This window comes from Bos taurus, chromosome 19 (assembly GCF_002263795.3).
Source record: "Bos taurus isolate L1 Dominette 01449 registration number 42190680 breed Hereford chromosome 19, ARS-UCD2.0, whole genome shotgun sequence".
Taxonomy (NCBI): domain Eukaryota; kingdom Metazoa; phylum Chordata; class Mammalia; order Artiodactyla; family Bovidae; genus Bos; species Bos taurus.
Window position 1 is genome coordinate 48,195,680 of NC_037346.1, and position 21,225 is coordinate 48,216,904.

A 21,225-nucleotide genomic window follows, 5' to 3' on the forward strand; every position below is an offset into this window, starting at 1 on the left:
TCTGGGAGATGGTGAAGGACAGGGAAGCCTGGCGTGCTGCAGTCCATGGGATCGCAAAGAGTCGGACACAGCTGAGTGAACAACAGCAAGAGCCAGTGATAGTCCTTCCTGGGGATTTATATGTATCAATACAAAAGAAAGCTCTTCTCTCTCTCCCTGGGATTCTCTAAGTTTGTCTAGAGTAACTGAAGCACCTCTGAAGGTGCCCAGGGTATGTCTGTCAGAAGTGAAAGAGTCTATTTATAGGAAGGGGGGGACACCATACAGATGGGGGGGACAAAGAGGGTGGATTAGAGGAACCTGAAGACACCTGAGTCAGTTACACTATGAACCAACTCCATCACTGTCCTGTATCACATGAGCCCCAAAATGTTCCTTTTATTTAAACTGGTTTAGGTTGAATTTCAGTTGCCCACAAGCCAAAGAATTCTGCACACTAGAATCCCCTTTCAGGAAATCTCATCCTCACCCACAGGAATTGGCCCCGGCACATCCTGTCCCATCTCCCATCCCTTGGCCTGAGAAGTCAATTTCTTCCCTGAATCATTCAGTCAAGGGTGACTTCCTGGGAGTTTGGCAAGTGCTTCCCCATGGTTGGGGGTACCCCAATTCCAGGGAGCCCAGAAGGGGAGGCTTCTGGACTCCATATCATAGCTCTCTTCTGGTGGGGTGAGACCTTGAAACTGTGTCCCCAGCACACAGCATCCCAACCCCACCGATGTGATCTATGTATGCGTGCTGTGTGTGTGCTAAGTCGCTTCAGTCATGTCCGACTCTGCGACCCCATGGACTGTAGCCCTCCAGGCTCCTCTGTCCATGGGGATTCTCCAGGCAAGAATACTGGAGTGGGTTGCTGTGCCCTCCTCCAACGGCTCTTCCTGATCCAGGAATCAAACCCTTGTCTCTTATGTCTCCTGCATTGGCAGGTGGGCTCTTAACCGCTAGCACCACCCGGGAAGCCTGATCTACATGTTTATAAGTCTCCAAAGTACCACCAGGGGCCTTTTGGATAACCTCCCCCCTCCCCGCCCACCACACACACACACACACACACATCTCACAAGGATAACCACAATTTGTAGAAATAACAAAGTTGGAGCCTCTAAGAGGAAAAATGGAATTTCTTTACTGTTACAATTTCAAGACTTTTGTCCACAAATCCATTAGTCTTGTAATTCTGCAAACTGGTATTTAACACCTCTCCTTCAACCGTCATATTCTAATTCCTTCCAACTTGTGCCTCTTTAGGAACTGGGCCCTCCCAAAAGAGCCTGCCACTAGGTCAGTCTCTCTCGGCGTGCCACCTCCTCACCTGTACTGAAAAGAAACACGGACATTTCCAGTTAAATTCTTTTTTTAATTATTATTAATTAATTATTTGGCTGTGTGCCTCTGTAGTTAGGGCCCACGGGCTCAGTTGCTCAGTGCTGTGTCAGATCTTAGTTCCCCGAACAGGGATTGAGCCCATGTCCCCTGCATTGGCGAGTGGATCCTTAACCACTGGATCACCAGGATAGTCCCTCCGCTTGAATTCTTAAAAGGACCCTTGTCTCTCCATTTCCATCTGAGGAAGAGAGGAGGGAGCCACGTTTTCCCATCCCAAGGTTTTTAATGGCTGCACACTTTTCCGGAGTGAATTGCCTCCATTTACATGACCACTTCCCTATTACTGGATATTGGGTAACGTTCAACTTTCAGCTCTTAAAAATAACACTGCAATGGACACATTTGAGTAGGAATCTTTTTTCCATGTCTAGCTTATTGCCAGGAATAGAGACTTTTGGTACATATTGTCCTGGAACATTTTAAAAACAAAACAACACAAAACTGAAGGTGTAAATAAGAGTCCCCACTGAGAAGAAAAGGAAAGGAACTGTGTGGAATGTTCAACACCCCAGACAAAATCATAGTAGGCAGGGTGAAGAGCCAGGAAGTCAACTCCAGACAAAACCATAGTAGGCAGGGTGAAGAGCCAGGAAGTCAACTCCATTGTTGCACATCATAGCGCTGCCAGATAAGTGTGTGGTTTTCCCATTATTCAAAGGGCAAGGGCTTCAGTTTCCTTTGACAATGAACTCTAATTGGATACCAGAACCAGATGGTTTGACTCAGCCCTGTCTTCCAAAATACAAGCAGTCTCACGTAAGGTTAACATACAATCTTACATGTGAGGTATCAAAATGATCACTCTTCCAGCCTCTTTTCCACAGCCCCCTCCAGCCCGCCCTGGGCTTCCTTTACAGGGAAGGAAGGAGGCTTCCTTCCTGGCCTCCCTGCCTCTAGCTTTGCCTCAGTTTAATCCACGGACCTTTATATTCCCAGACGAATGTTCTTCAGGGTCTACTTTGGTATTTCTCATCATGGGACACAAAATCATCAGAGAGCTACAAAAATAGATTTCCCCCAGAGTTAGCAGCAGCCTGGGCAGAAGACATGGAAAAGGGGTGAGACTGGTGTTTGAATTCCCCACAAAGCAGAGCCTGAAACAAGGACTTGGGAGCAAGTAGTTCATTTGGAGGGCGATCCCAGGAGGCACTGTGAAGGGGTGGAGAAGTGGGGAGCCTGGCAGGGGTGGGCCGCCCTGACAGCTTCTCTATAATGCCCCCCCCGGCACCCCCCCTTCTTCTTTCTTTCTCTTTTGTTCTCTCTCCACACACACACACACACACACACACACACACACATTTATACATATCATTTTTTTTTAAATAAGATCTCACGCTGCTTTCTGATTGCCTTGCTTGACTGTTGGACATTGTTCCACATCAGTTAGATATATTTTGTACCAAAATTGTCAGTGGTGGGACAAGTATTCCACTGGGAAGACACATCCCATCAGACATCTATTCTTTCAAATTCTGGTTGACATAAACAAAGATACGACAAACAAGATAAATCTTCCTAAAACATAGCTATGTACACGTCATCCACTTATTTCTCTCCTGGAAAACCCACCAAGAATTTCCCATTACCCATATGGCAAAGCCTCACTTCTATAACTTGGCCATGGAGTCTGACCTGGGTCTGCCTGGAACGTCCCTCCATCCAGCTCCCCTCGCCCCGCCAGGCAGTTTGAGCCACTGGATCTTTCTAGGTCCTGTCCGTTCCTGCATCTATGCCTTTGCTCTGGCTGTGTCCCCAGCCTGGGCTGCCCTGTCCCATCCATTGGCCCCATTCTAAGGGTCTCAACTTCCTCCAAAACTCCATCCTTCAGCGACTGAGTCCTCTCTTTTTCATGATCCTTTCTCATAGAAGGCTTTGCATAGGTTACTCTGTGCCCTCGTTTTTCACTTCCCAACAATGCTGGAACCAGCAAGGATATGCCGCTGTGCCTAGAGTGCTCAGAAGGAGCACACACAGGCACCTCCTGGGCACAAGGCTTGGTTCCCTCTTTCTACCTGGAATGAGGGTGGGCCTGGGACCACAGTGCCCCATCTCAGCTTGGTCACGGCTGTTGAAGCCAGAAGACCCCTGGGGACAGCTAACGCACTGCCCACAGTACCCCATCTCCCAGAGACAGGGAGAAGGTTTACTGACGAGGAGGTGCGAATGGCCTTTCTGGTTCTAGACACCAGGACTGCTGGGAAGGAGAACAGAACAGAAGTGGAGGGTGGGGGAAGGGCAGCTCCAGGGTGCTAATCCCAGCTTCCTGTCTGGATTTTCTTCGACTGCTGCTCAGGGCCTATCTTAGGATGGTCACAGCTGCCGAAATAGATCTCTCCCTTCACCTGTTCTTAAGCAAAGAAGACCTTGATAACTTCCTGTCGAAAGAATGCATGCTTTGGTAATTTTTAAAAGATAAGGGACAATAATGAGGGCACTGATGTTAAACTCCCAACTCTCCACTTTGGAGAAGTGGCTCACCTTGACCAGGGACCAGGGAGCAAACAGGAACCAGCCTTTTCCGCGAACTTGGTCGGTGTTTCCTTCCATGGTCTGCTCCAGAAGCCTCTCTTAGCCTGTAGGCTGGCCCTCTGATTCAGAGTGTGTGTCTCTGCTCAGTCACGTCTGACTCTTTGCAACCCCCATGGACCGCAGCCTGCCAGGCTCCTCTGTCCATGGGATTGTCCAGGCAAGAATACTGGAGTGGGTTGCCATGCCCTTCTCCAGGGCATCTTCCCAACCCAGGGATCAAACCCTTGTCTCCTCCGTCTTCTGCACTGCAGGAGGATTCTCTACCGATGAGCCTCAGAGCAAGAGATGTGGAGCAAACTCCCTGCCTTCCTTACTCACCTGCCCCTCGCCCCCAAGCCTGCTGCTATATAATTCTCTACTCCTAACTCATTATCCTCGGAGAAGGCAATGGCACCCTACTCCAGTACTCTTGCCTGGAAAATCCCATGGATGGAGGAGCCTGGCAGGCTACAGTCCATGGGGTCACTAAGAGTCGGACACGACTGAGCGACTTCACTTTCACTTTTCACTCTCATTTATTGGAGAAGGAAATGGCAAGCCACTCCAGTGTTCTTGCCTTGAGAATCCCAGGGACAGGGGAGCCTGGTGGGCTGCCATCTATGGGGTCGCACAGAGTTGGACACGACTGAAGCGACTTAGCAGCAGCAGCAGCAACTCATCATCCTAGTCAATTGGGCTCGGGCCCCGAAAACCAAGTGTCTGAGGTGGGGTGGGCCTCCCCAGTCACTCATTTATTCATTCAACACACACCACCCCCCAACCCTGCCCCGGCTCCCCAGGCCTGGTGCTGGGGATGCCCAAGGGTGTGAGATACAGCGTAGGATGAGACGCGATGTCTAGAGAGCCCCAGCGCAGGGGTTTGGATATGGACATCTGGGAGAGAGTCCGGCCTCCGGAGCTGTGGGGTGAGAATCCCTGGGAACTTCTCCTCCGTAAAGTTGGAGACAGCCGAGCAGGAGGCGGGGACTTAGGGCGAAAGCCCCGGGCACCAGAGTAGCGCAGGCAGGACCTGCGCATGCGTGGGAGGAGACTTTGGCGTCCTCCAGTGTCGTCAAGGTAACCGTGATCGCTGCAGCTGGCCATGGCCTCAGGAATTGGAGGGAGCTGGAGTCAACCCCCAGCACAGACTGCAGCCCCGATGGTGAGGGCTGAGTCAGGGAGCGGAGCCTGCCTTTATCTGGATGGCCTTGTGGGCAGGCGAGGGTCAGGGGCTGAGTTGGGGAAATATTCCTGGAGGTTTGAAACCCTGGAGGGGTGGTGAGGAGAGAGGCCCCGGCCAGAGAGGAAGAGACTTGACAGAGAACTGGGAGGCCGTGGGGGCGCAGAGGGGAGAAGCTCCTCCAGGTTTAGGGGCTCCCCATCCCTTCCCCGCCTGCCTGACTGAGCCCCCTTCCCCCCCAGCCCTGGGTGACCATTCTGCAGCCCCTCCCGTGGACCATCCCACCTACATCCCGGCAGCCAGGCCGCGTGAAGGAAGGTGAGACTCCGGGAGTTCTCCATTTTGTACCCTGCTCTGCCCGCCACATTCTCTGGGCGCCCGCCACCCGACCCATCCACTCCCGGGGCAGGACGCTGGGGAAATGACCCTGGCGTCGCCAGCAAGGGCAGGGGAAGGGCTGGCGGGGGCCTGCTGAACTCCGGTCCCCTAGACCTGCTGGAGCTGATGATGCTACAGAACGTTCAGATGAACCAGCTCTTTCTGAGTGGCCAGGTGGCAGCGGTGCTCAACCAGGGGCTTTCCTGGACTAACCCACAGGTGTGTTGCCTGGGAGTGGGGGTAGACTGCCAGAGCTGCCCACCTGCAGGGACAGAGGCGGGCAAACATTTGGGGTTCCCTCTATCTTGAGAGAAAAAAAGAAAATCAGGCAACAGAGGAGCCAAAGTCAGCCCACATCTATGTGGCTTCTCTGTTTGGCATCTATTATGTGCCAGATAGCCGTGACATCCTCCATGGAGTCGAGGTAGGGGGTCCCAAAATCCAGACCACTCAGGTCTTGTGTTCAAAGATCCCCTGCCAGTGCATCACCCTTTGGACTCCCAAGGACAGAGAGGCTCCACTGTGCCCTGGAACTATAGGGTACCTGATAAATTACTAGGGGCTCAATTGCTTTTGTTGAACAAGTGACTGAAGAAATGAATGACTATGAAGACAAAGCAACTTTGGCTGTGACTGGTACAAATTGTGAGGGCCACCTGGTTGGGGTTCCTCAGAAGAGCACGTGGCCTTAGAACCAGTCCTTAAGAGCCAGGTAGAGGACCTGGAGAATCCCAGGGATGGGGGAGCCTGGTGGGCTGCTGTCTACTGGGTCGTACAGAGTCAGACACTACTGAAGCGACTTAGCAGCAGCAGCAGCAGCAGCAGAGGAATTCCTTGGTGGTCCAGTGTTAGGACTACGAGCTTCCACTGCTGGAGAACCCGGAGTTCAATCCCTGGTCAGGGAACTAAGATCCCAGAAGCTTCTTGTGGGGCCAAAAAGAAAAAAAAAAAGCCAGGTAGGATTCTGATGCTTGAAGGAGGTGAGGGGTGTACAGTCCACCATCTAGGTGAACAGTGACAAAGGCAGAGACAGAATGGAGGAAACCTTGTGTACTTCTGTGTGTATGTGTGTCGGGGGGTACATGGGAGGAGCTCTAAGGAGGAGCCTTATTTAGCAGACGATAGGCACCCTGAGAGGTCTGCAGGAGTGACAGCTGGGTGGAGAGAGGATGCCAGTCAGCTTGGAGGGAGCAGAGACGAGGTTCAAGAAGGGGCTGGTCAGAGGCAGAGGGAGACCCTGAGGAGCTGCTGCCATCCCATCCCTTCACCCCTCCCCTGCCAGCCCTGAAGGTGGGGATGGCCCTGGGATGAGCACGCCACCTCAACAGGGGCATAAGTGGATCAGGGACTGGGGCTTGAGATGGGCTGGGACCCGGAAGTCTTTACAGAAGTGCTTGCACCTGGACTAACCATCAATGGGAAACAAAGAAACTAAAAATAACTGCACGCATGCCGCAGCTGGGGCACTTATGAACAATAAGCTACAAAAAGGTCACAAATCAACTGCCGTTTCTGAGCTTCAGGGAGCAAAACAAGGGGACTGCGCATGATCCCTGCACACGGCACCACCCAGAGAGTGGGCGGACCACCTAAGCCACTCCTCCAGCCCAACCCACCCATCAGCCTGGAGCTTGGGCACCCGACGACTCTCATTCTCACTCTCTGGTGCGGCTTGAGGCCCAGTGAATCATCAGCCTGAATTCCTTGGCTGGCTTATTAAAATCTATTGATTAAAGAGTTGTATCCGACTCTTTGTGACCCCATGGACTATATGGTCCATGGAATTCTCCAGGCCAGAATACTGGAGTGGGTAGCCGTTCCCTTCTCCAGGGGATCTTCCCAACCCAGGGATCGAATCCAACTCTCCCACATTGCAGGCAGATTCTTTACCAGCTGAGCCACTAGGGAAGCCCAAGAATACTGGAGTGGGTAGCCTATCCCTTGTCTATTAAAGAGTCCAGTGACCCTGGATCGGTAAGAGGGTGAGGCCAGGGGGACTCCTGAGCCCAGCTCTGGAGCCATATTTGGGTCCCTCCAGTCCCTGCTTGGCTACTTAGGAGCTGGGTAACCTTAGAAAAGCTGCTTAACCTGTGAGCCTCAGTTTTCCCACCTGCAGAATAAGGAATAAATGTCTCCAAAGTGCTTTGCTTGCTTGTCTTAAATGCTCAAAAAACAGGAGCCGTTTTGAGCTGTGTATCTGAAGAAATAATTCAGAGGAATGGAGGACCAGGGGCAGGGAGAATCTGACGCTATATTGTCTCCCCTCCCATCTTGCACAATCCCCAGGTCTCCCTGGAGGTTCAACACCAGGAGGAGACGGAACCCCAGGAGGAGGGGCCTCTGGTTTTCCACCACCACTACCTGCCCTGCACCATGTCTGCCCTGGGGCCCCTGCTCCCCTGGCCAGGCCCTCTCCTTTCCCCTCCCCTACACCAGCCCCGCGTGCAGGATTCAGCTGAGATTCAGCATCACCCTCCTGCGCCTGGAAAAAGGGGGGTGTAAGTGAGGCTGGGGGTCTGGGTGCTGCCAAGGCTTTGGTCCGGGGGTGGAAGAACTGGCCAGGATCTGTGGGTGGGGTGGGGAGACCTGTGGGTCAAATTGCAGAGGCAACTCTGAGAACTCTGATGGGGGGTTTCTTTTCCCTTCCCCATCTAAGGAGAGCGGTGCCCCCACCTCCACCGCCCAGTGCCACGGGAACTGTGGGTGCAGATGTACCTCCAGCTTCAGGTAGGGACCAGGTGGGTGGTCAGCAGGGCCCAGGCCAAGGGGTGGATCTGAAGGCTGGGAGGGCCATGTGCCCTGAGGTGGGGGGCATGTCGTATTGTCATCATTACAGACAGCGGGTCTGTCCCCTTAACTCGCCCTTGGGGACGACTGAGGATGCTTCTCCCCCCAGACTACTACGATGCTGAGAGCTCATGATGAGGACAGATAGCAGCCCTGGGGCCAGGCCAGCTTCATTGAAGAGTTGGAAACAGCCGCCCTGGAGTCCCCATGTCCATCTCATGCCTAACAACCCCTTTCTACACCTGCCAACCCTTCTTACCCCCCTATCCCCAACCAGGCCATCTCCCCAGGGTGGATGAGTCCCATCTCCACCACACGGAGACCTTGAACCAACCTGATATCTGATCCATGGTGAGAGCCCCTTAGAGCCCCGTCCAGGCCCCAGAAGCCACGTGAAAGGCCAACCCTGTCCCATTGGTCGCTGCCCCGGCTGGCAGAGGCCTGGGAGACGGAGCCCTCCGTCGACCTCCTCCCTTCCCCTCTCTCTGGATGACCAGGGCTGCGGGGTCTCCATTTGGCCCAATAACAGAACTGGAGGTAAGAGGCGAGGACAGCTTTCGTTTCCATGGCTCTCAGAAGGCCCAGAGTGGCGGGGGAGGCCTGGCGGGAGGATCCCGGAGCCAAGCCACTGGGGCGCCCACACGCACCCCTGGATGCTGGCTCTGTTGGCAGAAGAGAGAAGTCAGAGCTGTGTCCTGGAGGGCCACGTGGGAACGGAGTGTCTCTCTGCCCTCCTGGGCCAGGGCGGGTCTCCCCACCCTCCCTCAGGAGGAGTCACTCAGGGTCCCATAAGATGGGTGCCTGGTGCCCGGGCAGGTCGGCCTGGGGGCACACCAGGGCCTGGGTTTGCTGGGGCTCAGGAAGGCCTCTGAAGGAGAGGGCGGAGGGAGGCTGAGGAGATATTTGGAGACAGAGGTTCAGCCAAGCCTGGTGGCTCCCCTTCCTGGCCAATCCCAGGGGGAGACACGAAGGCACGGGGTTAAGTCCAGGTGTTTGTATTCAGGCTGCTTCACATGGTCCCTCAGCCAGGCCTGGACCGCAGCCTAAGGAGCCACACTTGGTTCCAGTGGCCGCCATGACAGTGGCCACGCAGCTCACAGGGGCTGTGCCCGGTGGCTCCGTCTCAGCCTGTTCCAAGCGGCCTGCACTGGGTAATGACCTGTCCGCCCCCGGCGCCACTTCTCGCTGAAGACAAAGCACAGGAAGACGAATGTCACAAACAAGAGCAGCAGCACTATCACGATCGCCATGATCACCATCTGATAGTTGGGCTCGGGCTCTGGGGAGAGAAGGGGTAGAGGTCACAGAAGTCCTCCGGTCCCAGGTGCCAGGCTCCAGAGGGGCAGCTGTCTACCCGTCACCCACCCACCCACCCCTGGGCAGCCTGCTGTCACTCCGCTTTGCAGGGATGAGTGGCAAATGGTGTTATCACTGGAGGGAAGGAGGACAGGGTCCGGGCCACCAGCCGGGCTCTGTGAGACCATGAGGGCAGATGGACTCAGATGGTCCCCTTGCCATGCGCTGCCAGACCTCATAGTCTGCTATGTGGATTGGTCCAGGGCAGCCCCGCCCTGGGCAGAGATGAGGGAGCTTTGGCCAAACTCTCTGAAGACAAAGAGGATCCTGACATCTAGGGTGACAGAAGCAGAACTCCAGGGGACCTTAGGAGTCAGTCAGGTCAAATTTATCATTGCAGAGAGGGGTCAAGGCCAGAGAGACGAGCTTGACTTGGTTAAGGTCACCCAGCTCACTCATGACCAAGCAACTAGTCAGGGTCCAAGCTAGGAACTCACCAGGAGCTCCGGGTAACCCCAGGGATCAAGTGCCGTTTCCCCGAGTGCCTCCCCTGAGCTGGCAGAGAGTGGGGCGAAGGCGTTTTCTTCCCCTGAAGGGCTGAAACCGAATGTCCCCCCTCCTGATCCGTGGGCTCCCCCTCACCTTTGACTTCAAGCCTCTGGGGATCTGAGACTCTGTGGACAAGGCCACCGCCACGAGAGCGCAGGTCCATCTGGGCCTCGCACGAGAAGTTATGGTGGCCGTCTTCCCTGTGAGCTGTGGTGTGGTGGGTGACCACGGCATCGTGGGGGAAGGGTGCTGTCTCCTCAAAGGTCTGATTGTGCAAGATCTCAGTACCACGGAGCAGGGTGACAGTGAGGCCTTCAAGGGGTGCCACGGCGGGGACCCTGCACTCGATGGTGAACAGTGTCCCTACGGCCACTGAGGTGTGGGACAGCGTCAGCAGCACTTGCTTTGGAGGGTCTGCAGGAAGGCGGAAGGGAGGTCTGCTCAGGATGGGGGTGCAGCTCGGGCAGGCCCCACCCAGCCCAGACCATCCCCTGTGACCACGGTGTTCTCAGGAAGTGGGCTGGGGCTGGACGGAGGAAGCAGTTCAGGGTGAACGATGTCCTGGGTGGTAGTTTCAGGGACCTGAAGACTTCTGAAATGGACAAGAAAGGAGGTGCCCTGGTGTCTCCAAAGAAAAGGTTCAGAATCAGTTCAGTCAACTAGAGAGATAAAAGTTTTGGCTGTGTCTCTTTTCTCTCCATAAATTCAATAGAAATTTCAAAAATGAAACAGTTGGATGGTTTTGTTGAGAGAGACTTAGAAGGGAGTGCTCACTGGAATGGGGCCATGAATTGTGAGGGTGTTCAGGGGCGGAGGCAAGAGTCAGAGCTGCCTTGGTTTTCAGGATCAGGTTTAAAACTATTGCTATCCCTTAGATATTAAACTCCAGGGTTCCCTGAGTTTCCTTTTTTTTTTTTTAAATCCAAGAGTTATTTCTTTGGTTGTGCCAGGTCTTAACTGTGGTATGTGGGATCTAGTTCCCTGACCAGGGACCAAACCCAGGTCCTCTGCATTGGGAGTGCATAGTCTTAGCCAGTGGACAACCAAGACATCTCCCTGGGTTCTTTTTGAACTGGAATACCTAGCCCCCATTGCCCCAGGATAATGTGGTAGATTTAGGACATCTTTCTCCTCATTTGTCCACTGATGACAGTCCTGAGCGATACCCTGGGTCCGAGCTTCCGGGAAAACCCTGGTCTCTCCATGGTCTCTGTGGCCCATGGACAGGTGTGTGTGTGTGATGGTCACACATTTGGAAAGGGCCCTCAGGGGAAGATAAGACCACGACCTTCTCTCCAGGAGGTGAATGGGTTACTGGAGAGTGTGCCAGCCCTCCTGATGCGGTCCCTGTTGCTTCTCAGGGCATGTGGGGTGTTCTGGTGATGGGGGTGCTCCCCAGCTGGGAGGAGACAGAGGGAAACGACTTTTAGGTTTGTCTAAACCTGCTTGGATTGTCTGCTTCTGAGCAAATCTCAAAATCCCAGTTGCTGGCAGGGTTCGAGGAGGCCAGGGGAGGGTGTGAGCAGATTCTGAGCCTGTGCCTGGATCCAGAAGCCCAGGGAGGTGCGGGCCATAGGAGAGTGCCCAGGAGCAGTGACAGAGCAGCTCGTTGTGGGTTTGCAGACACAGGCTCCGGCCTCGGGGAGCAGGGCTCCGTGGGCGACACTCACAGAACACGGTGATGTTGAAAACTTTCATCTCCTGCTTTCCGGCGCAGGTGAAACTGCACAGGAGCTCCTCATCCTTGGAGATGTTGTAGACCTGGAACAGCTTCCACTGAGCCTGGCTCTCCAGGAGAGTCTTGTTTAGGGCTGTCTCTAGAATAAGGTTCGTGGGGTCCGTACAACTGGCAGTGCAATTAATCATTTGAAACTCTCCAGACCCCACCATCAGGTGCTCTGGGCCCTCGAACGCCTTCTCACCAGACCCTGGAAGGACACAAAACACTGCTCAGCAGACACCCCTGCTGCCCTGCCTGGCGGGGCTGCCCACAATGCACAGTCTCATCAATGGGTCCCTTCTGCTCCTCCCTCTGTTCAGACATTACTGCCTCTGGTCTAGACCAAGGGGGATGCTCCCTAGCTGTCTCCCTGCCCCTGACTGCTCTTCCAGCTTGTCCCCTCCAGGTGAGTCTTCCTCATGCACATCTTCTATCCCCATTGAGATTATATTCGAACTCGCCCCCCAGCCGAAATGATCCCTCCTCTGAAGGCCTTCCTGACCTGGAGTGGATCGTGTCCCCTCAGGCCCCATGTCCATGAGTTCAGCTCCTCCCTCACTCCTTCCCTCTCTTCTGCAAATCCTTGTGGAATACTAGCTGTGTAGCAGGCACTGTTCTAGGCTCTGGGGAGCCATCAGAGACCGAAGAAATTCAAAGGTTGCCCTTGTGGAGCTCCCGCTGCTGGGAAGGACACAGAGTAACCAACAAGCGAACTAGCCAGCCTGTCAATTGGTGGGTAGTGCCCCAGACAGGAAATAGGGAGTGGGGTGGGGCTGCTGCGTTAAATACTGTGCTCAGGACAGGTTTCATGGGAACAGTGACATTTGAGGAAAGGAGGAAGGAAATGGGGGGAGCTTGGCTTCCAGTGTCTGCAGAGGGCAGAAAACCAGCAGCGCCAAGACCCTGGTGGAGAAGACAACAGGATGGCTGGAGCCCAGTGAGGAAGAAGGCCAAGAATCGGAACTGATCTTGGCCAGCTGGGCCTGTGCTCTGTCCTGTGTTCCCACCACACCCACATGTCCACATCTAGCCCTCAGCTGGGGAAAGAGAAAGGTTCTCTAGGGAGAGAGAGAGAGCTGCCTTTGAATCCCGAGTTTGCCAGCTCTGTGGCCTTGGGCAAAGTGCTTTCCTTTTCTGAGCCTCAGTTTCTCCATCTGTCAAATGGGCTAGTAATCCCTTTCCTGCATGGTCTTCATGAAGGCACCTGACAGGTTTTCCAAAACAGAGTGCTCACACCTGGAGGCATTCTCCTTCCCTGTCCCCTGGGCCACCCAGAAGGGGCTTTGTTTGCACGTTGATGGTCAGCAGAAGACGATACCCTCCACTGACCTCTGCTGTCCACTGGGCCGCCCCTGAAGACCCGCTGGGTCGTTCCCTTACTTTCCCTTGAGCCCCAGCCTCCTTGGTCTCCCATCAGTCTCCACGACCTGCCACATCCACACACCCTGAAGTTATGGGGTCTGTTCAACCAAAAGTGTGAAGGCCAGGTCCCCCATCTGCTACCCTGGGTCATGGAGTCATGGGGAAACCAGGCTTGCATAGCATCCCGCACCCGTGGTGGGCAGCCGCTGTGCTCAAAGCTTCAGCGACTTCTGGACCAGGACCCCCTTCTCCACACAACACCAGGGGAACAGGTGCCCTAACCTCTGGCGGGAACACACCCAGTCTGGACCCCCCAGGCTCACCTTGGCAGCAGAGCATAGCGAGAAAGGCTGCGAGCATTCCCCAGCCACCAAAAGGGGACATCTTGGGTGGCGTCCGCAGGCTCACAGGGAACAGCTGAGGACTGCCTGCAGAGAGGTGAAGGGCTCCGGTCAGGCAGGCAGCGGGGAGGACTTGCAGTTGCAGTCCTGAACCCCCAGCCTTCTGGAAGCTGATGACTGTATTTCCTCTCATTATCTGAGTGATCTTGGGGAGGCCATATGGAAGGCCAGTTCCCAGGGCCACAGGTCTGCAAGAAGCTGGGCAGAGGAAGCCAGGAGTCAGCTGATAAGTGGGACATACCTAGTGCTCCTGGCACGCTGCCATCAGGGGTGAGGCAGGCACACGGGGCTCATGTGTGTGTGATGCATGTGCACACGGGGCATTTACCGCTACAAGCCCCAAATCTGGAGAGCCCTGAATCCCACAGGACACTTTTTTGGTGTCAACAAGGGAGGGACTTTCCAAGTTGGAAAGAAGGTTTGGGAGGCAATAGCTGGACATTCTCCCCTGTCCTCTGCCCCTCCCCTTTTAGATTTCTGGTGATGCACACGGTCCCCAGGCACTTTCTTGTCTCTTTTCTTAGCTAAATGTGATTTCACGTTACTAATTCAAGGAGGAAGGAAAAGGAAACCAACATTTCACTGATGCCAATTCTCTGTTAGGGACTAATTTAAGGTTTTAATATATCGTCTCATTATCACACCAAATCTAGCAATGTTGATTGTGCATCTGAGGAAGTTCAGGGCTCAGGTGAATTAATAACTTGCCTAAATCACAACGATATTAGGTGATGGAACGGCGGTGAGAATTTAGGAATGAGGAGTGTTTGGTTGGAGAATTGGTGGTTGCCAAGATTAAAGGGAGTGAGACATGGACTGAAAGAGCAGAGAGGACTTTAGGATGGAGAAGCTGCTCTGTTTGCTACTACAATGGTGCATATGTGTCAGAACACACTTGCCCAAACCCACAGAATGTACACACCAAGACTGAACCGTAATGTCAAGTATGATCTTTGGGTGATAATGACGTGTCAATGCAGGCTCATCAGTCATGAGAAATGGACCACTCTGGTGGGGGATGTTGGTAACAGGAGAGGCTGTGCATGTGTGGGGACAGGAGGTATATGGCAAGTCTCTACTTCCCCTAAGTTTTGCTCTAAGCCTTAAACTGCTCTTCTAAAAAGAAGTCTACTAAAAAAATGGGGGTAGTAGAGGACAGAGGAGCTGGTGTGTTACAGTCCATGGGGGTGAAAGAGTCGACACGACTTAGAGACGGAACAACGACAGAAAAATAGTTCAAACACACCACCCTGGAGGGCAGCCTTCTGGGTCAGGATGCTTGTCAGCCATGGATGGTTGTTGCAAATGCAGGCTTTTATGACTTCCCTGGCGTTCCAGTTGTTAAGACTCTGCTTCCAAGTGTTTGATCCCTGGTCTGGGGAACTAACATTCCATATGGGCGTTCCATATGTGCCTGGCATAGCCAAAAATAAACTGCAGGTTTTTAAACTCAATTTTTAGCAGGTTTAGAGGAAGACGTTTACTGAGTCATTTCTAAATGTTTATCTCGAATTACATTTGTAAAATATGTATTTACTTGGCCGCACCAAGTCTTAGTTCTGGCATGCGGGATCTAGTTCCCTGACCAGCGATGGAACCCAGGCCCCATGCGTTGGAGCTGGAAGTCTTAGCCACTGGACCACCAGGGACGTTCCTCGGATTACACTTTAAAAGATATTTAAACACAAAACCCAGTTCTACATTGTTTATGAGACACATCTAATGAGTAAGAGTGTGGAATGGTGGAATGAAAAAAGATACACCAGGCAAAAGCTAACCAAAAGAAAAGCTGGGAAAGGTTTATTCATATCAAAGAAGAAGGAATTTTAAAACAAAAAATATTTATTAGGGATACAATGAGTACCTAGATTAAATGGTCAATTCATACAGAAATTATAATTGTTGTAAACTTGTAAACACTTAGCTTGAAGGAACAACAAAGAGATAAAACCATCATCATAGCAAGAAATTTTAATACAACATATCTCTATTATGAATACTGAAGCAAACATGAAAAGATGCTCAGCATCATTCATCAGGAGGGAAAGGCACATCAAAGCCACAATGAGACATCACCCACCACTGTCAGAATGGTTATCATCAAAGACAACAAATAAAAACATTGGCAAGGGTGTGGAGAAAGGGAGCCCTCGTGTCCTCCTGGTGGGATTGTAAATTGGTGCGAATGCTGTGGAGAAACGTGTAGGGGTGCCTCAAAATTTAGAAATAGAACTGCCGTATGATCCAGCAATTTCACTTCTGGCTATCCTCCTGAAAAAAACAAAAGCACTAATTCGAGGACATACATGTGCATCACTGTCCACTGTGGCATCATTTCCAGTAGCCAACGTGTGAAAGCCTCCTGAATGTTCATCCATAGATGCATGAATAAAGATGGGTTTGGTATAATACACAATGGAATATTATTCAGCCATAAAGAATGAAATCTTGCCATTTTCGACAACACGGACAGACGTAGAGGGTGTTATGCCAAGTGCAACGACTCAGACAGAGAAAGACAAACACCATGTGATCTCACACATATGCAGAATCTGAAAAACAAAACAGACAAAACCAGAACCAGGCTCCTACATGTAGAGAACAAATGGGTGGTTGCTGGAGGCGAAGGGGCCGAGCAGGGTCCAAAATAGATGAATGGGATTAAGAGGAGCAAAGCACCAATTACAGAGGAAGCCACAGGGATGTAACACAGCATGAGGAATATGGTCAGTAACACCGGAATAACTTTGTATGGAAGCAGGTGGACACTAGACTTACTGTGGTGATAACTGCATAATGTAGGCAAATACCAAAGCCCTGTGTAGAACACCTGAGGGTTACATAATACTGTATATTATAAGCCACTCTAAAAATATGAAGTAATGTATCTTGCAATTCGCAAAAGAAGAAGACTATAGATTCATAGAAACAGAAAGCAGAACAGTGGTTGCCAGGGCCTGGGGGCAGGGGGAAATGGTGAGTTGTTTGTTTAATGGGTATAGACTTTCAGTTTTGTGAGATAAAAAAGTTTTGAGATCCATCGTGAAACAATGTGAATGTAACCCAACCAAATGTACATTGAAAAAGAGTTATGTGGTATATTTTGTGTTAGGTGTATTTTACCATAAATGAAAATTTAATTTACACAACATTGCAAATCTTCAGTAAGCTTAAAAATTCAAAACTTATAAAAATTAAAAACTTATAAATCATTTATGCCAAGAAATATGAAACCAAGTAGAATAAGTCTTAGAAAAAGTCAGTTCAGTTCAGTCGCTCAGTCGTGTCCGACTCTTTGCGGACACGCAAAAAGTACCTAACTTGATTGAAGAAGAAATAAAAAGCCTGAACAGTTGTCCAACTATTATAGAAATTACATCCATAATTTGAAATCTCCCCACAAAGGAAATATCAAGTCTAGATAGCATTACAGAAGTTTAAGTAGGGATAATTTTAATCTTACAAAAACTCTCTCTGAGAATGAAAATAGCAGGAACACGCTGTCTAAGAGGCCAGTGGAACCTTAATGCCAAAATGAGACAAGAATAGGATGAAATAGAAAAATTAGAAGCCAGTGTCACTCGTGAATACAAATGCAAAATAAAAACACAAACAGACCAAATCTAGCCATGTGTTAAAAATATTAGACATCATATCCAAGTTAGGCTTAGCTATGAAAAGCTGGTCGCACGATAGAAGAGAAAGCTGCAAATGTCATTTATTATTGTCAGGAATAGTAAACTTTGGTGCTTTATGTCACGATACTTGTGCCCTGCTCTGAAATCCTCTGTATTTACAGCAGAAAATTTCCTGCAACCTGAGACTCACCTTTTGTTCCATGACCTCACCTCAAGTTTATACCATGTTTCCTTTTTGCTTTTTTGCCTCAGGGTCTTCTTCAATGCTTTAGGAGTCACTTAGATACCTGTTAGCGTTTCTTAGAAGCCTAGGAGTGTCAGGTTCCCTAACATGAAACCCTCAACCAAGGAGAGGCCAAGAGCTAGGAGAAACATGGTCCAGCCTCTTTCTTTTGGGGAGGCAGTTCTAGCCAGCATCCTGTAGACCTATCAGAGATTCTGAAAGGCTTGAACTCCCTTTGCTTACACCTGCAACATCAGTTATGCATCTTCTATTGGCTTTCTCTCCCCTGGTTCAGTCTTACTCCTTCACTCCCTACTTCCTGGCCTCAATAATTCAGTAATCTACCTGAACTGAAGTCCTTGTTGCAGGCTCTACTCTGAAGGAGTCCAAACTAAAATCTTATGTTACAGATTTAAGAAGAAAAAACGTATGATCATCTTAACAGATCTAGAAAAAAAAATGATGACATTCAATATTCTTTCATGATAAAACCTCTTAGCAGACTAGAAGGAAATATCCTTAACATGATAAAGGAAACTTAGGAAAAGTTTGCATGTGTACTATTATTTTTTTAACATCTGTATTATCTTTTTAATGAGTACATCTTCAGAGTAATTCGTTTAAAATCTGGACCCAAACAAGGATGCCCACTATCTTTGCTTCTATGTTGACATTTTTAACAGATGTCCTAGAGAATATAGTAAGACAAGAAAAAGAAATTAAAGGACTAGGGATGAGAAAAGAGCAAAATCATCAGTTTTTTCATATAATGTGGTTTCCTAGATAGAACATTCAAATGAATGATTCAAAATAATCAGAGATTCTAGCAAGACAGCTAGCTGTAAGATCAATATCCAAAAAGAAATTGCTTTTGTATAGAACAGGAACATACAAAAATGTAATTTAGGACTTCCCTGGTGGTCCAGTGGTTAAGACTCTGCACTTACACTCCAGGGGCCACAGGTTTGATCCCTGGTCAGGGAAGTTCTGCATGTTGCACAGAGCATCCAGGAAAGAAAAGTAATCTTAAAAGCACACTATATTATAGCAGCAAAAAGATAGAAGTGATACATATACAGAAACAAAAAGATAGCAGAATATAAGACTTAAAGTCAGAAAGTTCTAAAACACAATTGAAAGACATTGAACACAATTTAAATAAATGTAGAACCCGCCCATGTTCGTGACTAAGGGATTCAATATTATAATGAGGACAATTTTCTTCCTACAGATTTAATGCAATTCTAATAGATCCCAATAAGGGATTTCATGGAAAACAAAAGATGATTCTAAACCTTATAATGGAAAGAACAAAAGGACCAAGACACCCCTAAAGAAGAATAAAATGAGGGGATTTGCCTTACTAGATATGAAGACTTACTATAAAATATAATTTTAGTGTAGATGTAGGCAAATTAACCAGTGGAACGGTAAAGTGCCCAGAAATAGTCTTGTGTGAAACTCACACCTGACAAACGTGGCCCTGGACATCACTGGGTGGAGAAGGAGATAAAAATGAATGATGCTTGATCAACTGGTTAACTATGTGGAGAAAAAAGATGGGAAACTTATCCCTACATTGCTCCCTTCATTGGGAGGGATGTATCCCTTCATTCCTCGCCTGGAATGAAGAAATCAATTCTATCTAATTTAAAGATTTACATGTAAAAGAACACTTTAAAAACTTTTATAAGAAAATATATACTTAGTCACTCAGTCGTGTCCAACTCTGTGACCCAGTGGACTGCAGACTGCCAGGCTCCACTGTCCATGGGATTTCCCAGGCGAGAATACTGGAGTGGGTTGCCATTTCCTACTTCAGGAGATCTTCCTGACCCAGGGGTCAAGCCCTTGGCTCCTGCAGTGGCTCCTGTGTTGCAGGCAAATTCTTAACTGCTGAGCCACCAGGGAAATCTATAAAAACTATAGGAGAGTATGTTTATATCCTTGGGGAAAGGGAGGATTTCCTAAGCGAGACCTCAAGATCACCACTGCTAGAAAAAACAACTGAGAATTTTGAGTATATTAAAGACATGACGAACATTTCAAAGAAAACAAAATGTCTCAACTAATGATGCTTTTACTCAGTAAGAGCAAGGGAAATTAAAACCACAATGAGGAACCACTTTATATCTACTAGATTGGCAGAAGTTAAGAAAGTCGACCACACACACACACACACACAAAAAGAAAGTCGACCACACCAATTGTTGGAGAGGCTGTGGGTCTATAGGAACTCGTATATTGCTGGTGAGAGTCTATTTTGGTTCTCTGAGAAATAATCAGGCATTATCTTCTAATGCTGAATAGTATAACCCACAATTCCACCCTTAGATATATGCCCTAGAGAAACTCTTGCACTAAGACCCAGAAGACCTGTCCCGTGCTTACTATCTGTATGACCCCGAACATGTCGCTTTAATCTCTGTGTGCCTCAGTTTTCTCTTCTGTAAAATGGGATTAACCATAGCACATTCCTTATGGGCACAGTGTGTGGATTAAACTAATTAAATGACAATATTAACAAGTATTCAAAACAGTAGCTGGCACACAGTTTATGTTATAGAACTATTACATCAAATGAAAATAAATGCATATGTGATAAAGCACTAAACTGCATATGTGATAAAGTACTAAATTAAAGAAAGAATCAAGAGAACAATAAAAAGGGACTTTGGGAGGGTGGTTATTTATGTCTGGGTGGGAGGTGAGTAGCACAGTAGGTAGATGGAAAGTTTAGTGGTAGTTCGTCCTTGGGTTGAGTGTTGGGTTCAGGGCTGATTGTTACATTATCTTACTGTGCAATACACATGCATGTTACATAGATGTGTTCATTATGTGTCACATAGTAAATTTTACAAAAAGAATACAAAGGGAAAAGAGAAATTCCCACATATCTAGAAAGAAGAGGCTCCTTGAGACTATGAGCCACAGGGTAGGAAAGTCCCTTCTAACCAGGTAGGACTTCATTGAATGGGATTCATCAGGAACCTTGGGTGTGACCCCAAGAGGCTGGGGACTGTACTTGTCCCCTAAACATCAGCTGTGACCTCAGTCCAGATGACCTGGACCCACGTGGGCCATGGCGGGAAGGCAGCCCCAGGCTTCTAAGTCAGTTGTGTGCTTGACAGAGCAGTGGAGGAAGAGAAGGGACAAAAAGAGAAAATAACCACAAAGCAATAGGCTGTTGGACTCGAGAGATGTCTGGCTGAGCTCCTCATGCAACGACCAAGGAGCCGGAGGAAATTTTGTAGCAACTGCAGCCCCTGGGCTTATGGGAGACAGGGAGAGAAAGCACAAGAACTCAAGTGTTGATTGACAGTCTATCCCAAGCCCTTTCCACTCTGCCAAGAGGGAAGCAGGGAGCAACACCTACCTGTATCAGCAAACGGGTGATGCCCTGATGGGTAAACAGGGTGGCTGAGGTCCAGCTTCCAGCAGCTGTTGTTCCCTGGGCTGCTGCTGGTTCAACAAGTGTTGCCTGGTTTTGGACTGATTTCCCTTCTCAGAAGTCACGTGCTTCCTGTCTCAGCTCTGACCTCACACTAACATCACTTTCTGTTTATTACCTCTTGTTTTAAATCCCGGTAAATATATACCGGGGCTTCCCAGGTGGCTCATTGTTTAAGGATCCGCCTGCCAATGTCGGGGCCGATTCCTGAGTCGGGAAGATCCCCTGGAGAATGAAATGACACCCCACTCCAGTGTTCTTGCCTGGGAAATCCCAAGGACAGAGGAGTCTGGCGGGGTATAGTGCATGGGGTCCCAAATAGTCAGACGTGACTGAGCATGCACGC

At 49.8% G+C, this 21,225-nt stretch overlaps 2 protein-coding genes and 1 non-coding gene across 5 annotated transcripts; 2 read left to right on the plus strand and 1 right to left on the minus strand.

Annotated features, from left to right (window-relative positions):
* Window positions 1–1,103: 1,103 nt before the first annotated feature.
* On the minus strand, window positions 1,104–20,893 carry LOC132342108 (intercellular adhesion molecule 2). Of its 2 annotated transcripts, XM_059878578.1 has the most exons (6): window positions 20,805–20,893; window positions 19,134–19,351; window positions 13,490–13,594; window positions 11,755–12,012; window positions 10,178–10,498; window positions 7,162–9,518 (listed from the first exon to the last, which is right to left on the minus strand). In XM_059878578.1, the coding sequence occupies exons 3-6, from the start codon at window positions 13,548–13,550 to the stop codon at window positions 9,334–9,336; spliced, it is 825 nt and encodes a 274-aa protein (XP_059734561.1). In that variant the 5' UTR covers window positions 13,551–13,594; window positions 19,134–19,351; window positions 20,805–20,893; the 3' UTR covers window positions 7,162–9,333. The 2 variants fall into 2 exon arrangements, with proteins under 2 accessions (XP_010814742.1, XP_059734561.1); XM_010816440.4 differs by lacking the exon at window positions 19,134–19,351 and having other exon boundaries at window positions 1,104–9,518.
* Window positions 4,971–8,436, plus strand: PRR29 (proline rich 29). 2 transcript variants are annotated; one of them, XM_005220992.4, is made up of 6 exons: window positions 4,971–5,056; window positions 5,317–5,392; window positions 5,565–5,671; window positions 7,739–7,950; window positions 8,109–8,179; window positions 8,349–8,436. In XM_005220992.4, the coding sequence occupies exons 1-6, from the start codon at window positions 4,997–4,999 to the stop codon at window positions 8,372–8,374; spliced, it is 552 nt and encodes a 183-aa protein (XP_005221049.1). In that variant the 5' UTR covers window positions 4,971–4,996; the 3' UTR covers window positions 8,375–8,436. The 2 variants fall into 2 exon arrangements, with proteins under 2 accessions (XP_005221049.1, XP_059734566.1); XM_059878583.1 differs by having other exon boundaries at window positions 8,109–8,364.
* TRNAV-UAC (transfer RNA valine (anticodon UAC)) lies at window positions 18,340–18,412 on the plus strand. The gene has a single exon. It is a non-coding gene; the product is annotated as a tRNA-Val (tRNA).
* Window positions 20,894–21,225: the final 332 nt, after the last annotated feature.

Bases quoted from the DNA above. Each gene is read 5' to 3' on its own strand.
- PRR29 (XM_059878583.1), top strand. From the start codon at position 4,997: ATGGCCTCAGGAATTGGAGGGAGCTGGAGTCAACCCCCAGCACAGACT. The intron at 5,057-5,316 runs GTGAGGGCTGAG...CTTCCCCCCCAG, and splicing joins CACAGACTGCAGCCCCGATG to CCCTGGGTGACCATTCTGCA. The intron at 5,672-7,738 runs GTGTGTTGCCTG...CACAATCCCCAG, and splicing joins TTTCCTGGACTAACCCACAG to GTCTCCCTGGAGGTTCAACA.
- LOC132342108 (XM_010816440.4), bottom strand. From the start codon at position 13,550: ATGTCCCCTTTTGGTGGCTGGGGAATGCTCGCAGCCTTTCTCGCTATG. The intron at 12,013-13,489 runs GTGAGCCTGGGG...GTGTCCTTCCAG, and splicing joins CGCTATGCTCTGCTGCCAAG to GGTCTGGTGAGAAGGCGTTC. The intron at 9,519-10,177 runs GTGAGGGGGAGC...TTCTCTCCCCAG, and splicing joins CCAGAGGCTTGAAGTCAAAG to AGCCCGAGCCCAACTATCAG.